This window comes from Ascaphus truei, chromosome 17 (genome assembly GCF_040206685.1).
Source record: "Ascaphus truei isolate aAscTru1 chromosome 17, aAscTru1.hap1, whole genome shotgun sequence".
Classification (NCBI taxonomy): Eukaryota; Metazoa; Chordata; class Amphibia; order Anura; family Ascaphidae; genus Ascaphus; species Ascaphus truei.
The window spans coordinates 10641599-10656592 of NC_134499.1; the positions used below are offsets into that span (position 1 = coordinate 10641599).

General features: G+C 44.4%; 1 protein-coding gene across 4 annotated transcripts in view; it reads right to left on the reverse strand.

Annotated features, from left to right (window-relative positions):
* Window positions 1-10754: 10754 nt before the first annotated feature.
* Window positions 10755-14994, reverse strand: part of CENPM (centromere protein M) — a 66944-nt gene continuing 62704 nt past the window's right edge. For all 4 annotated transcript variants that reach the window (XM_075573897.1, XM_075573895.1, XM_075573896.1 and 1 more), the window contains exons 5-6: window positions 14199-14290; window positions 10755-12866 (exon numbers count right to left, since the gene is read on the reverse strand). In XM_075573897.1, the coding sequence (XP_075430012.1) occupies window positions 12732-12866; window positions 14199-14290 (227 nt within the window). In that variant the 3' untranslated portion in view covers window positions 10755-12731. The remainder of the gene's footprint in view (window positions 12867-14198; window positions 14291-14994) is intronic.

A 14994-nucleotide genomic window follows, 5' to 3' on the forward strand; every position in this document is an offset into this window, starting at 1 on the left:
ATCAGAGATACTACACATCAGAGATACATTAGAGATACTACACATCAGAGATACATCAGAGATACTACACATCAGAGATACATCAGAGATACTACACATCAGAGATACTACACATCAGAGATACATCAGAGATACATCAGAGATACATCAGAGATACTACACATCAGAGATACATCAGAGATACTACACATCAGAGATACATTAGAGATACTACACATCAGAGATACATCCGAGATACTACACATCAGAGATACATCCGAGATACTACACATCAGAGATACATCCGAGATACTACACATCAGAGATACATCAGAGATACTACACATCAGAGATACTACACATCTGAGATACTACACATCAGAGATACTACACATCAGAGATACTACACATCAGAGATACTACACATCAGAGACACACCAGAGACACACCTCGTCCGCAAACCCTGGCGCCAAGCCACCCATGACCGGGGGGTCACTAGCACTCTCCTCATGTCCTTGCAGCCCCAGAGTTGGAGGGACCTCCTGCACTCCGGGCTGAATAGCATCAGCCAACACAGCAGCTACGGGGACTTGCCCCTCTGGTAGGACCCTGCGGTCCTCATGATGCTCCAAATCCTCCTCCAGTTGTGCCTTCGACCGCCCATCTGTCGGTAAGCCACACCCGCACATCTCTCCACGACTTTCTCTCTGGTCCATGACCTGAACCTTCCTGAGTGATCGTTCATGGTGCCTTCGAGGTATGGGTGAAGGGAACAGTGAAGTCTCTCATGCTCTTTAGACGTGTGTGTCAGTTGCTACTTGTCTGAGGAGCTTGCAAGCTACAAGGTCATCACTATATTACAGAGCCCGCAGGTAACTGCAATATAGGTTCAATCAGTATACCACCAGCTGCCACCAGTTTTTTAAAAGCTTGTCACGATGACATCAACTTTTATCAACACATTTATATTTCTGGGTACTTGATTGTAAAGAACAAGTTGCAAAATAAATTGTGATTTATTTCCTTAATAGACAAACACACGACATCTGCAGAATACACTTAAAACCACACTCACTGGGATCAGGAAACGAAATAAATTGTCCTTGGAATGAAAGAAATTGTCCTTTGTTTGCCAGTGCAAGAAATGCAACCTTGGTTTTAAAAGTCCTGTGGTTATTAACCCCTTCACCCCTGGACTGGTTGCTGCTGTACTTGAACAAAGTCTTGCATCTTTACATCATGGATTAAAATTCAGGAATCACACTGGGGATACCTGGGGAGCCACAGTTATAGACTGCCCAAAGCTATCTTTAACATGTGGATCCAATCCCCTCGTGGGAACAAAAAAAACCACGAATAGCCAAGTGACCCACAATTCATAAGACCGGTCAAAAGGGCTGTCCGGTGGGCAGGGCGCATGGGTCAGGTTGACGCCCATGCCACTTAGCATACCTGGGCTACACCCATAACTTGGGGCCACTGTGTCTGGGCTCTGTCTTAAAGGTGTCACTAGCCTGACATCTGCTGTGCATCAGTATGCCAGTATTGTATACATTATGGGTCTCTGGGTCTTGTCATAATTGACACTCTTTTAGACAAGGATCTAAATCTGTGGGAGCCTTTTGAGGCTCCATCATAAAAATAATTACAACCCTTTAAGGCTTGGTCATAAAAATACCGAAGCTCAATCACCCATATCACAGCTGGAGGTCCAAGTAATTCCTGCTTGGACTTACAAAAAAATACATCCTGCCTTACATTTAAGATCTGCCATCATGTGTCGGTTAGAGGTTATGGCAAGCAATGCATCTTGTCTTTTACCCTCGCAGACAGGGAATGGCCTGCACATGGGGAATAAAAATTGCAGGGACAGGGCAACAACAGTAATGCATGGCAAATCAGGTATTAACCCTTTCCTCCCCGTCACACCCCAATTTTGGGGGGATAGGTTAATTGATAGATCCCTTGATGCACAGTCAATGTATCCCAACAATGACAATTATTTTACAACCGTATATTTCTTTGGCATTACCCACTCTTGGGAGTTTGACATCTTCAATCTTGTAATCTGTATGCATTTTTTAATCCTCCTATTCATAACTTTTATATGTATTGCTGTGACACTTTCGGGCGTCGGAGACACCCATACGGTCCATTTCGGGTGCCTTCCATCGTTAGTAAACGTGGCCCATAACCCTTACTTATCTGCGGCATAATGTTTTTGGGAGGTTGACATTATCCGTAGCCAGATGCAGCGATGTTTGTCAGTGCTGTATATAATATAGCACAGCAAAGGATTGTGTTTTTGATGGATGGATAATTAAACTAGAGGACAGCACCCTTTCTATGTATTAATCAGCATCCTCTGACATCAGACCATTGGGGAGGGGGCGGAGGAAAGCAACCTTGAGTTTTAACCGTTAGAAAATGTATGTACTGTATGTATGTACAGTATGTCTTTATTTATATAGCAAACTTAAAATGATTTGTTACCGGCGCTAACCACACCCAATCTGTGATTAAATAGTGCACAAAAATAAAATAAAATTCAAAATAATTGTGTCAAGGTGATCACTGATCAAATTCTCAACCTTCCAGGAATATGTACAGATTCCTTTCAATAGTAGCTTGTCCGGGATGGGAAGGGAGCGAAGATAGCAGGGATACACCATGAAAAATAGAAAATGAAAGCATACAATAGTGCAATAAGTTTTTTTCAATCTGGATAAAGCATATATGTCTTGGATCTGTAGCAATGCCTACTTACAGCAGGTCAATTAGTAAACAGCATTGATCTACACAATAGGTAGAAAGGTGTCAGGATCTTCAGGAAAAACAGCCTTGGTTTACAGCATATGATGTCAGCACCTCAGCTCAGACGTCAGGAGATGTGAGAGGATCAAAGGCATGCAAAAGAAAGGCAGACCTTTTATTTATATAGCGCCATTAATGTACATAGCGCTTCACAGCAGTAATACACGTGACAATCATATAAATAACAGATAATAGAAATAACACATAAAGGGGAGAAGGGCTTCAGAAATAAAAGTAACATTTAGGAAAAGGAGTCCCTGCTCCGAAGAGCTTACAGTCAAATTCGTTGGCAGGAAGGACGTAGAGAGACAGTAGGAGGGCGTTCTGGTGAGTGCGTCTGCACGGGGCCAAGGTTTATGTATGAGGTGTTAATTATCAGCCATGGAGCATACTCAAAATGAAATGTTCTTTTTAAACCAATTAGCATAAGGGAGATATGGTTCTTCGCATTGAGGCAGCAGATAGCAGAGTGCCATAGGTGGGAAGTGGAAAATTCGCTTGGTAACATGCTCCGCTGCCCACCCATTAACTGAGACGTCTCATACTGAAACTGCAGGACAGACTGGGTTTTTTTTTTGTCTCTGTCATTTCCGAACAATACGTGAATAACAGCTGGAACAGGAAGTGGCCCAGCCCCCCACCTGTACGTGCAGACCCTTCCACTCTCCGATCATGGATACAGTGACCAGCTGACTCCATATTACAAGGGAGAGGCCCAGTCTGGTTCTGCTGATTGCAGTTTACCTTAGGGAGAGTCCTGTGCTTTTAAAAATAGAGATAATTAAATATAAGCACTCAAACGAGTCAATAATGAAGGCAAAGACAAGTTTGTTTTGACACACTGAGCCATTTTTTTTTTGTTTCAATTTTTTTTATTAGGCATATATACATTGAACAAACATAATGTTATTCCTTAGCCTAATACAGGGTTTTTGTTTTTTTATGTGGAAAGAATAGGATAGGATAGAGTAGGCCCTCGCAAGGCCTCTGATCCACTTAGTGGCCTGAAAAGGAAAAGCGAGAGAAAGGAGAAAGAAGGGGAGGGGAGGAAGAGGGGGTAGTGAGGGTGGGGGAGGGGGGTTGATTCTCAACCTCTCACCCCGGTCACCAGGAGCCAGTACCGCACCCTTCCTCTCGGATGCCTGAGTCGCCTCCTCTTCTAAGTATAAAGGTTTTTACCTTGTTGGTAGGATCAACCATGGTTCCCAGACTTTATAGAAAGTCGTTGTGGTTCTTTTCAGGAAGGCTGACAGTTTTTCCATTAGCATTACTTCATTGATCCGTGTTTTCACTGTTTGCTTGGAGGGGGGTGATACCTTCTTCCATGAGGCAGCCACTGCGCACCTAGCCGCTGTAAGAATGAAGGAGATTCATTTTCTCACTGGACGGTCAATGTTCTCCATTGGCCTGGCCAGCAAGTAGGTCAGCGGATCAATGGGTATTGTGAGGTCTGTGACCTCTTTTATTATAGTTTGTATGGTAAGCCAATATTTCTGAATCTCCGGACACAACCACCAAATGTGGGCCATGTCACCCTTTTGTCCGCAGCCTCTCCAGCTTAAGTCGGAGGCCAGAGGATAGATTTGTCTTCTTCTCACTGGGGTAAGATACCAGTGGAACAATATCTTATACATATTTTCTTTCGTTGTGGTACATATGGAAGTTCCTGAGGCAGATTCCCATATATCTTCCCAGTCCTCTCTGTCTATAACTGTATTCAATTCAGCTGCCCATTTGAGCATATATTCATGGACAGGGGGGTCCGCTGACATCTCCATTGCAGCGTATATTTTAGTTATTAGACCTTTTTGGTGAGCGGTGTTGCGGCACAGCTTCTTAAAATTAGTGAGAGGGGGAAATTCCAATGTTGGGGATATTTTCTGTGTGAAGTGTCGAATTTGGAGATATTTAAACGCGTCCAATTCTGGAATTTCATATTTGTTTCTTAATCCTTGGTAGCTCAGGAACTTTCCTAGACTCAGCAGGTCAGCGATCGCCTTGATACCTTTTGATTTGAATTGGTCATATTGTCTGGGTTAACAACCAGGAGGGAATTTAGGGTTTTTGAAAATTGGGGTGAGTTGGGAATTAGTGGTTGTGATCTTATATTTAAATTTAGATTTCATCCAAATCTCCCAAGTATGTCTCATCGCTTGTAATTTAAATTGACAGATTTGTGTGTCTCCTCTGGTCAGGGACCAAAGAAAAGTGACTTATGTAAAGTCACGATTACCCGCCGCAAAGAGCTACGACCCCTGACCATATTACTGAGGGACAATGAAATAAAATATAAGTGGGGGTTTCTGTTCAAACTCATTGCGAATAGGATCGGAAAATTTCTCAGCATCAGGCACCCTGAAGAGATGGTGCAATTCGCCCGTGCGTTGGGCCTGAACCCCCCTCCAGCTTGGGGTGCCGAAACCCCCAGGTCTCAGAGATCAGAGGCAGAAGAGGCGCCGGTCAGAGCCTCAGAGAGACTAGCGGGACAAAGACAGCAGAAGAATAAATAAAGTTTTTTCTTCCTCGTTTTTACCTTGTTTACTTACCTACCGTTTAGCCCTGTTGGCTACTGAAACCCTGGGAACCCGGAAGATGCCGACCGCTGAACCCAGATGCACCTACCTGGAGGAAACATAGAAAGACCCAACGACCAACAAGCTTGAAAACTGATTGAGCCCCAGTCGATGCACGTCTGGCCCCACCATTCAACTGACCACTCGACCGGAGGATCCAGTTTCGACGCAGGAGAGAGAAAGGCGGCTCCTCATCCTCTCTCACACACCCTCCTCATCCTCTCTAACACACACTCTCCTTGTCCTCTCACCCATCCTCCTCATCCTCTCTCACACACCCTCCTCATCCTCTCTCACACACACCCTCCTCATCCTCTCTCACACACATCCTCCTCATCCTCTCTCACCCACCCTCCTTATCCTCTCTCTCACACCCTCCTCATCCTCTCTCACACACCTTCCTAATCCTCTCTCACACACCCTCCTCATCCTCTCACACACCCTCCTGATCCTCTCTAACACACACCCTCCTCGTCCTCTCACCCATCCTCCTCATCCTCTCTCACACACACCCTCCTCATCCTCTCTCACACACCCTCCTCAACCTCTCTCACACACCCTCCTCATCCTCTCACCCACCCTCCTTATCCTCTCTCACACACCCTCCTCATCCTCTCTCACCCATCCTCCTCATCCTCTCTCACACACCCTCCTCATCCTCTCACACACCCTCCTCATCCTCTCTCACACACCCTCCTCATCCTCTCTCACACACCCTCCTCATCCTCTCTCACACACCCTCCTCATCCTCTCACACACCCTCCTCATCCTCTCTAACACACACCCTCCTCGTCCTCTCACCCATCCTCCTCATCCTCTCTCACACACACCCTCCTCATCCTCTCTCACACACCCTCCTCATCCTCTCTCACACACCCTCCTCATCCTCTCACCCACCCTCCTTATCCTCTCTCACACACCCTCCTCATCCTCTCACACACCCTCCTGATCCTCTCTAACACACACCCTCCTCGTCCTCTCACCCATCCTCCTCATCCTCTCTCACACACACCCTCCTCATCCTCTCTCACACACCCTCCTCAACCTCTCTCACACACCCTCCTCATCCTCTCACCCACCCTCCTTATCCTCTCTCACACACCCTCCTCATCCTCTCACCCATCCTCCTCATCCTCTCTCACACACCCTCCTCATCCTCTCACACACCCTCCTCATCCTCTTTCACACACCCTCCTCATCCTCTCACACACACCCTCCTCATCCTCTCTCACACACCCTCCTCATCCTCTCTCACCCACCCTCCTCATCCTCTCTCTCACACACCCTCCTCATCCTCTCTCACACACCCTCCTCATCCTCTCTCTCAAACACCTTTCTCATCCTCTCTCTCACACACCCTCCTCATCCTCTCTCTCACACACCGTCCTCATCCTCTCCCTCATGTGACGTGCAAGGGGGGAGAGTGATGTGACGTGCAAGGCGGGGGACAGTGATGTGGCGGGCAAGGGGGGTGGAGAGTGATGTGGGGGGCAGGGGGGGTGGAGAGTGATGTGGGGTGCAGGGGGGTGGAGAGTGATGTGGGGGGTAGGGGGGTGGAGAGTGATGTGGGGGGCAGGGGGGGTGGAGAGTGATGTGGGGTGCAGGGAGGGGAGACCACAGCTGTGAAGGACGGGGGGGACGGGGCTGTGCACGTGGGGGCCATATCGGCTAGTATATATATATATTCATTCATAATCTCCTTCTACTGGAAATGTAATGGGTTTTAATACATTATTTTGCTTATTATATTTCTAAATACATTATTTTGAATGGGTTTCTGGTTTCATTAAATTGATGGCTCTTTTAGCACTAGGTTCAGACTTGAATAAAAATCCACAACTATTCTCCACTCACCAGGACATTATTCCCGTATTCTTATACTTGGCAATATGTTGCAGGCCTGCCTGGCAACAAAGAGGGGAATAGGTCATCCCATTCTCCACGTGGAGGTAACAGCTCATTTGCATGTCATTACCCAGAATCCCTGACTGCAGTGGAACATAGTATACTGTACAATAATAAAAATACAGCAAGCTGCAGCTCAATTATCTTTCTTGCACAAACCATATATTTTCTCTGTGACATTCTACTGGGTTTGCAGGTGTTTCCTGAAAGAGACTTTCTCTGATGTTTCCCACAGACCATAGAACCGAGATGCTGTGGCTTCTAATACCGCCTTCAGTTCCCACTACTTCCGGGATGATGGTCACAGAATTCTGACCGACGTTCAAAGAGCCAGGTCCAAAAATCTCTGTTTAATCAAGGCTCAAAGCGTGACGTTACTTAACACAGGGATGGACGTAATGTTCCCCTGAGGTTAACAGATATCCTCACAGCTAATTATATGCAGAAACAACGGCCGTTCTGCTAATTATTACTTTAACTCCAGTTGAGAAAGAGAGGAGAGGGAAATAACGCTGTGTTAGTTAAATGATGCTCAACTGTGGCGTTACACATCCATACAGAGCCTACAAAAGCTCTATTTCCGTGTCTGGATGTGAGTAACAGCATTCACACGGTCGTATGGATAAAGGTAATCCTTTTATTTTTTTGTGGATCAACGTTTTGGTCCCAACGTCGACCTTTGTCAAGAGGTCCATGTGGGATCCGAAGCATTGATCCACCAATAAACCAGCGTTCTCCTGGCCGTAAACCTCATGGTTAAATGTGAGTGTTCTTAACGTTAACTCCTGGATGTGAATAGCGCCAAGTTTATGACTGACCTAACTAACGCCACATTCAGTCCCTGTGTTATCTTTATCGGACTTTAATGGATATGCGGTGTTAAGGTAACGCCTGATTTGCATATCACTATTGCTAAAGGCCGATAAAAATAACACAGTTCTCTTTACAGGTAAAAAATAACGTCAGGTCTGTTAGTCTTAACCTGACGGTGTTATCTTAATGTCACGTTAAGGGACCTAATGGAACTTTGTGGATCTGGGCCAAAGTTGGAAGAGGCTGGTCACTTTCCTAGGTCATCAGATGGATGTGACTTTGTCCCTATAGCTTGACACTAAGGGAGTAACTCATTAAACTGCGACAGGGCACTATCACGCTGAAACTCCTATTCAAGTCACTGGAAGTTTCTGTGCAAAAGTGCCCAGATTGGAACCACCAGTTTAATTAAGAACACTCCCCCCTGTGATGGTCGGGGTAGGGTGACCATATTTTTCCTGGGACAAATGTTGCGCATGCGCGGCCGGCACCTGCCGACCAGGACATTTACTAACATTTCGGGACTCCAGGACAAACAAAAAAACGGGACTGTCCCAGCCAAAACGGGACATCTCGTCACCCCTAGGTAGGGGCAATGTGACCAGCATATTAAAGGTTAAGCCCAGTCATTTTCCCTACCCGTCAAGATGGTACAATATACCAGAAACTTGGCATCCATCTTATTGTGGCCAACATGGCCGACTTGTGTATTCCTATGTGCCCTGTAACAATTCTTCCCCATGAACTGTGATTTTTTGTTTTTCAATGTCTCCTTTGTGAGCTGGGGTGGTAAATCACTGAGCCAGCACACAAAGGAATCCGGGTCTGTTATCCAAATGTGGGTGGGTGAAGTGCTTGGGTCGCTATAGGAGTGGGGAGTGGTGTTTATTCGGGTCTTGGGAACTGACTCTAAAATCAGAGTCCTTTTTCATCCCAGACTCTGCGGCTCCTATGTCTGCGGGAGATATTGGGCCAGCCCTGGGAACCGGTGCTGGATCTTAGCCCCATCGGCACGATTCCCATTGGTTGGTTCAAATTTCCCACTTTCCTTAGACCCGCCCATGTGGGCTGTCGTAGAAGCGCCGTGCCCCACCCATGGCCCGGATTTGTTCATCACTGGCGAGCTCTCGCTCCGTGATTGGCCGGCGTGTAGCATTCATTTTCCAGATGGAGATGAGGAAAGTATGTAAAGCCCTGCCGATCTCAGTACCAGAGACTACCTTGGATTGGCTAGTTGGTGTATCGCCAAGGTTTTTGCTGGAGACACCCACGAGGCTCGGTCCTATAGACAAGCGAGAACTACGAATCTGCTATTCTGCAATTAGCATCAGGGTTACCACCACTCAGGGTTTCAACCGGAGACTACGGGTTTTGGCCACGTATCTCCGGACTACGGGTTTACCTAGTAAATCTCCGGGTGGTGCTGGCAACTATTGTCCCCCCTGCAACTATTTCCAATGTCTGTGCGGCATCAAATGATGCCGCGTTGCCATGCCAAAGGCTACGTGACATCCGTTTCCATAGCAATAAGACGCTACGTGACATCACGGAGGCACGCGTTGCCATAACGTGACGTCACACGACGCCTAGGCGCCCCGTTGTCATGCCAACTTGACACCACTTAGCGTCCCATTGTCATGGCAACACGGCGCCATTTGACGCTGCCCAGCCATATTGAAGGGATTTGCAGGGGGAGATGCCTTGGAGACGCCGCTCAAGCTAAGTGCAACATTTTCATTTTTTTATAAAATTCTCCGGGTTGGCTTCAGTAGAATGTGGCAGCCCTGAATAGCAGCCTTCCGCTAGCGAGGTACAAGAGACCCTCAGAGTGTGGAAAACATCCTGGGTAAGTGTTTAGGATACAAATCCAAATGGCAGTGATAAAGGGCGCTTTTTGCCTGAAACGCATCAGAGGTGTTTCTTTTCCCTGTTTACCATGTTCTAAATATTTTTTTGTTTTAATGCTTACGTTGGTGCTGGTCCCCTCCTTCAGCTGTGCTCCGCATCGATCCTAGGATCTCTCTTCAACATCCTGGGTAAGCCTACCAGCACCTAATGAGCAAGGATTCCCCACCCCTGTCCCGTGTTGAGCCTAGATTTACTAACCTGTGTTAGTGCACTTTAAGGTCTATTCAGACATAAGATGTAGTATGCTTAGCTACATGAACCCTAGCATCCAGCTCAAAAATCTGTATTATCTCGGAAGAAAGCTTTATCGATTGTGATATCGTATAAGGCATACGTACCCTACAAATTGCTTTTACAGCCAAGTTCATATTATTTACACATTTTTAATTTTCAAAAACGACTTCAATCAGGCCTGTTTCCTACAGCAATCCCTGACAGGTAATTTAAACCATCTCAGGGATCCTGTATTTTGGTGCAAACTATATCAGGACTGGAAACTGGATTTAAAACAGGATTCAATACAGGAAGACCACAGCTATTATAATGGGCCAGCAAGAGTTCTAGATATTTCGACCAAGATATGATATGAGACCAAGTCTCATCTACAGGTGTCCTGCTGTATACTAAGTACATTACAGTACATCTTAGCACGAGACAGCTCACATTACAAAGATATCCATATCAAAACACACAATGATTATGACAACCAGGGATTTTATTCAGTAGAAGTAATAAAGGATTCAAATAAAAAAAAACACTGTATAAAAAAAATATATATTTATTATGTTTTTACTATACAACAAAAAGCACACATTCATTAGTTAAAATGTTTAGATACAACACTTGTTACTTTTAACACCTTTGCCATATTTACTATGCTATGTAATTTAAGAGATTTACATAGCTTGCTGCCCAAAGCCTTATTCTATGTACTGAAAATACAACCCCTTTATGGTATTTTTAGTGGTGTTTTCATACTAGATGTAAGATTTGTGTCTACATTAAGGTTGGCGGAAAGGAGATTTCACCAGCAACACAGGAAAGGGTTCTTTACAGTAAGGGCGGTTACAATGTGGAATTCATTACTCATGGAGACTGTGATGGCAGAAACAATAGATTTGTTCAAAAACAGGTTAGACATCTTTTTAGAAAGGAATGGTATACAGGGATATACCAAATAAGTATACATGGGAAGGATGTTGATCCAGGGATTAATCCTATTGCCAATTCTTGGAGTCAGGAAGGAATTTATTTTTCCCCTTATGAGATATCATTGGATGATATGACACTGGGGGTTTGTGTTTGCTTCCTGTGGATCAATAAGTATAGATATAGGATAAAGTATCTGTTGTCTAAATTTAGCATAGGTTGAACTTGATGGACGTATGTCTTTTTTCAACCTCATCTACTATGTAACTATGTACATGGAATCAGGAATTTGTGTCTATACTTGGACATTTAAAAAAAAACATATACATATATATACTGAACACATTATTGGGCAGGTAAAGGATCATAATTAAAGGTGAGAATATTGCAGGGAACCCAATGTTGCAATCATTTGTGGATTGAGTTACTAGGCATAACCTGGAGAATTCAGTGGCCGGCATATTTAAGCAGAGGATTAAAAGGGATTTTAAATCAATATCAAGTCGAAAACCGCTGTAGGGTTTGACATTGAAGGATGTGATTAGGATGAAAAAGGATAAGTAAATGCAATTTTTTTTTTTTAACAAATACATATGTTTTTAACCTAAGATCTCTGTTCAATATACCGTGAAATCACCTTCCCTGCGCTGGAGAGGAAATTCCCAGCATATTGAATACGGTCCTACAATATCCTGGCGTTTTAAGAAACATAACTAAGTGGATCAGGCCACGGAGACAGAGTCTATCAGTTAATGTTTGCATTTACGTCTCCCAAAGCATTCTGGGATTTGTAGTCATTTTATCCTATTGAGAAAAGACTGCTAAATAAAGTACAAATGAGTTCAATCTGTCCTGGCGATTCTGAGCCATTTAACAGCTGTAGTACGAGTCTCCTATAGTAACTAGTTAACCCCTTCAATACCAGGGGAGGCGCTACACACACTACAGCTTAGCAATGAAGTCCAAAGCACTTATCCATGTAAACCCTTCTCTAAGGGTTCAGAGGTTCAATTTGTCCTCTCCAAAATAACCCTGATGTAGAAAGTTAACTATATGACATGTCCTTTAAAGCAGATTTACAGACTATTTTTTTTCAGAGACTGTTTATGATTTAATTGAAAATGTCAACTCTACAAGGCTGTCTCTGCTGTACTCGTTGGCAGCACCGCACCATTTCCCAGACAGGCTTCTCAGAGAAGTGGTCTTGTCCTGGGATTCTCTGAGAACAGGCGCTGAAATTCACTGTCGTCACACAGTGTGAGGTGCTCAGCAGCCAGGTTAATTTTGTTTTTAGGCTTATTTTGTGGGCCAAAAAAAAAAACACAGTTTAGAAATAAGCGAATAGGGTACCAAAAAAAATAAAAATAAAGGTGCAAACTGTCACTCTATTGTTCAGTGTGAGGAGCATTAAATACATTTAACAATGCAAGGGGAACTGTGCATTTAAAAGGCAAATAAATAATCATCAGGTGCTCTAGCATGGAGAGAATCAAGTCTGCAAACCCTCCTCCTGCGCTCTCAGAGACGGACGTATTCACGCTGACACGTGGGAATCCTTCTCTGGCCGTAGTGTTGATCAGATAAACGGAGCTAAGGCTGATCCAGACGGGAGGAGCGTTTTATTAGTGAACCCACATAGAGCGCCGATATCCCAGGTACCAGCCCCGCACACACACGCAACATCTGAAGCAGCCGCTGGGCTGTGTAACACACGTCCTCTTCGCACTGGGAGGAAACAAGGGATTGATCTAAGATGACACTGACAACGCCGGACATAGCAAAGCATTGCTCCCCCTTCCATGACTAATGAACAAATACGACTACTAAAGAATAGCTGATGTAATCGCTGTGGTATACGGAGGTCTTGCTTTGTTACACTGCATCCTTATTCTTATCATTATTTCGGTGCCAACATATTTCACAGCGCAGAAAAATGTAGTGAGATCATAACATGTACAAATACAGTATAACCAGATTTAAAGAGCTACCAGAGAGAGATCAGATTTAGTGGGATAGATAAATAGATTAGATAAATAGATGTAAAGGCTGTCTCCAGATGTTCAGGGGATACGGTTTGATGAGTTTAAACTCACTTCCTGGTATCTAGAGGCCTCAGTGACAGGTGAATGGTAACTGGCTGCCATACTGTTACTCCAGGGATGTTGTGTTTAGATCCCACAACACATGCGAGATATCTATTATTGCTGTCTCTTTTTATATTGTTGTTGATATGTACCTTTGATTTTAAATGCCACCTCTGTGGGGTCATTTCTACAGTGGTTCTTTGCTCGGTGCTCATTTTAGATGCAAGATGCTCGGTTTAAAGTGTCTGTCCTTTTAAAAGGTTTTGAACCAGGTACAAAGTCATTTCTGGCGAGTCAAAGTGTGTCAAAAACTATCTACCGCAAAGAGATAGAAACCCACGTATTAGCACATTCATGCACTTTAACCCCCGCTGTGCTGTAGAGCAAAGACCCCTTAGAAGCCATAGTGTCCATGAGCGTATGTATTGTACATACCTAAGGGGTCAATACAAATACCCTAACTACCCATTGTATGGCATATCAGTACAACTGGTAGGGTATTGCTATTAACCCCTTGGCTACCTTTGTGACCATGAAGGCCTGCATAATGTATGCGCACGCCATGTGCTACTGAGGGGCCTAACGGTAGTTGTTTTAGCATATATTTTTCATTGAGGGTCTCAGTTAAAGTCCCGGAAGCGAATGTCCATTAACACTTTATATAACGTCACATTAGTGCCCTGATTTAACAGAGTTTTGTGGCTCTACCCCTGAGTGCTCATTTGCATGTCATTACCCAGAATCCCTGGCTGCAGTGGAAGCATTGCATGCGGAGTGGCTATGGGGAATGGCCCGTTGGTGGACCTGTTTGAGATGTAAATGTGCTCACAAGTGGGAGTTTTTAATTTTTTAAGATTTTGACTAATAAGACCTTATACTTTGCTCACAAATCAGTAAGACACACCCCACTTCGGCAATTCTTTGGCGGAGGATAACATTGTGTTGGAGGAAAGAATTAAGACACAATCCTTACACTGAGATCAGACAGCAGCAGAGCGCTGAGGTGTGTGTCGGCCAACGTCTTCACTGTGGATATTTCAACCGTACAGTGTTTCACTTTGCCGCCTACAGAGAAGGGAAAGTGTGACAACGGGAGTTTACAACAGTACAGCAATCTGCGCTATGACCTGGTCTCTTCCGTAAGATTCACTTTGGTCATAGGCGGGTCAGCGCCTTTAGAACAAGCCCAGCTTACATAGTGACATAGTAGATGAGGTTGAAAAATTACATACGTCCATCAAGTTCAACCTATCCTAAATTTAGACGGCAGATACTTTATCCTATATCCGTATTTACAGTATGTTGACCCAGAGGAAGGCAAACACAAACCCCAGTGATATATCATCCAATGATATCTCATAAGGGAAAAATAAATTATTTCCCGATTCCAAATGTTGGCAATCGGATTAATCCCTGGATCAACATCCTTCCCATGTATACGAATTTGGTATATCACTGTTTACCTTTCCTTTCTAACAAAGATGTCCAACCCCACCCCCCTTTTTTTTTTGAACAAATCTATTGTATCTGCCATCACAGTCTCCATGGGTAATGAAGTCCACATTTTAATTGCCCTTACTGTAAAGAAACCTTTCCTTTATTTCTGGTGAAATCTCCTTTCCTCCAACCTTAAGGGATGCCCCGAGTCCTTTGTGATGAATAGTTCTTATGAAAGCTCCTTGAACTGTCCCCGAATATATTTGTATATAGTTATCATATCCCCTCTTAGACGCCTCTTTTCTAATGTAAACAATTCTAATTTAGCTAGC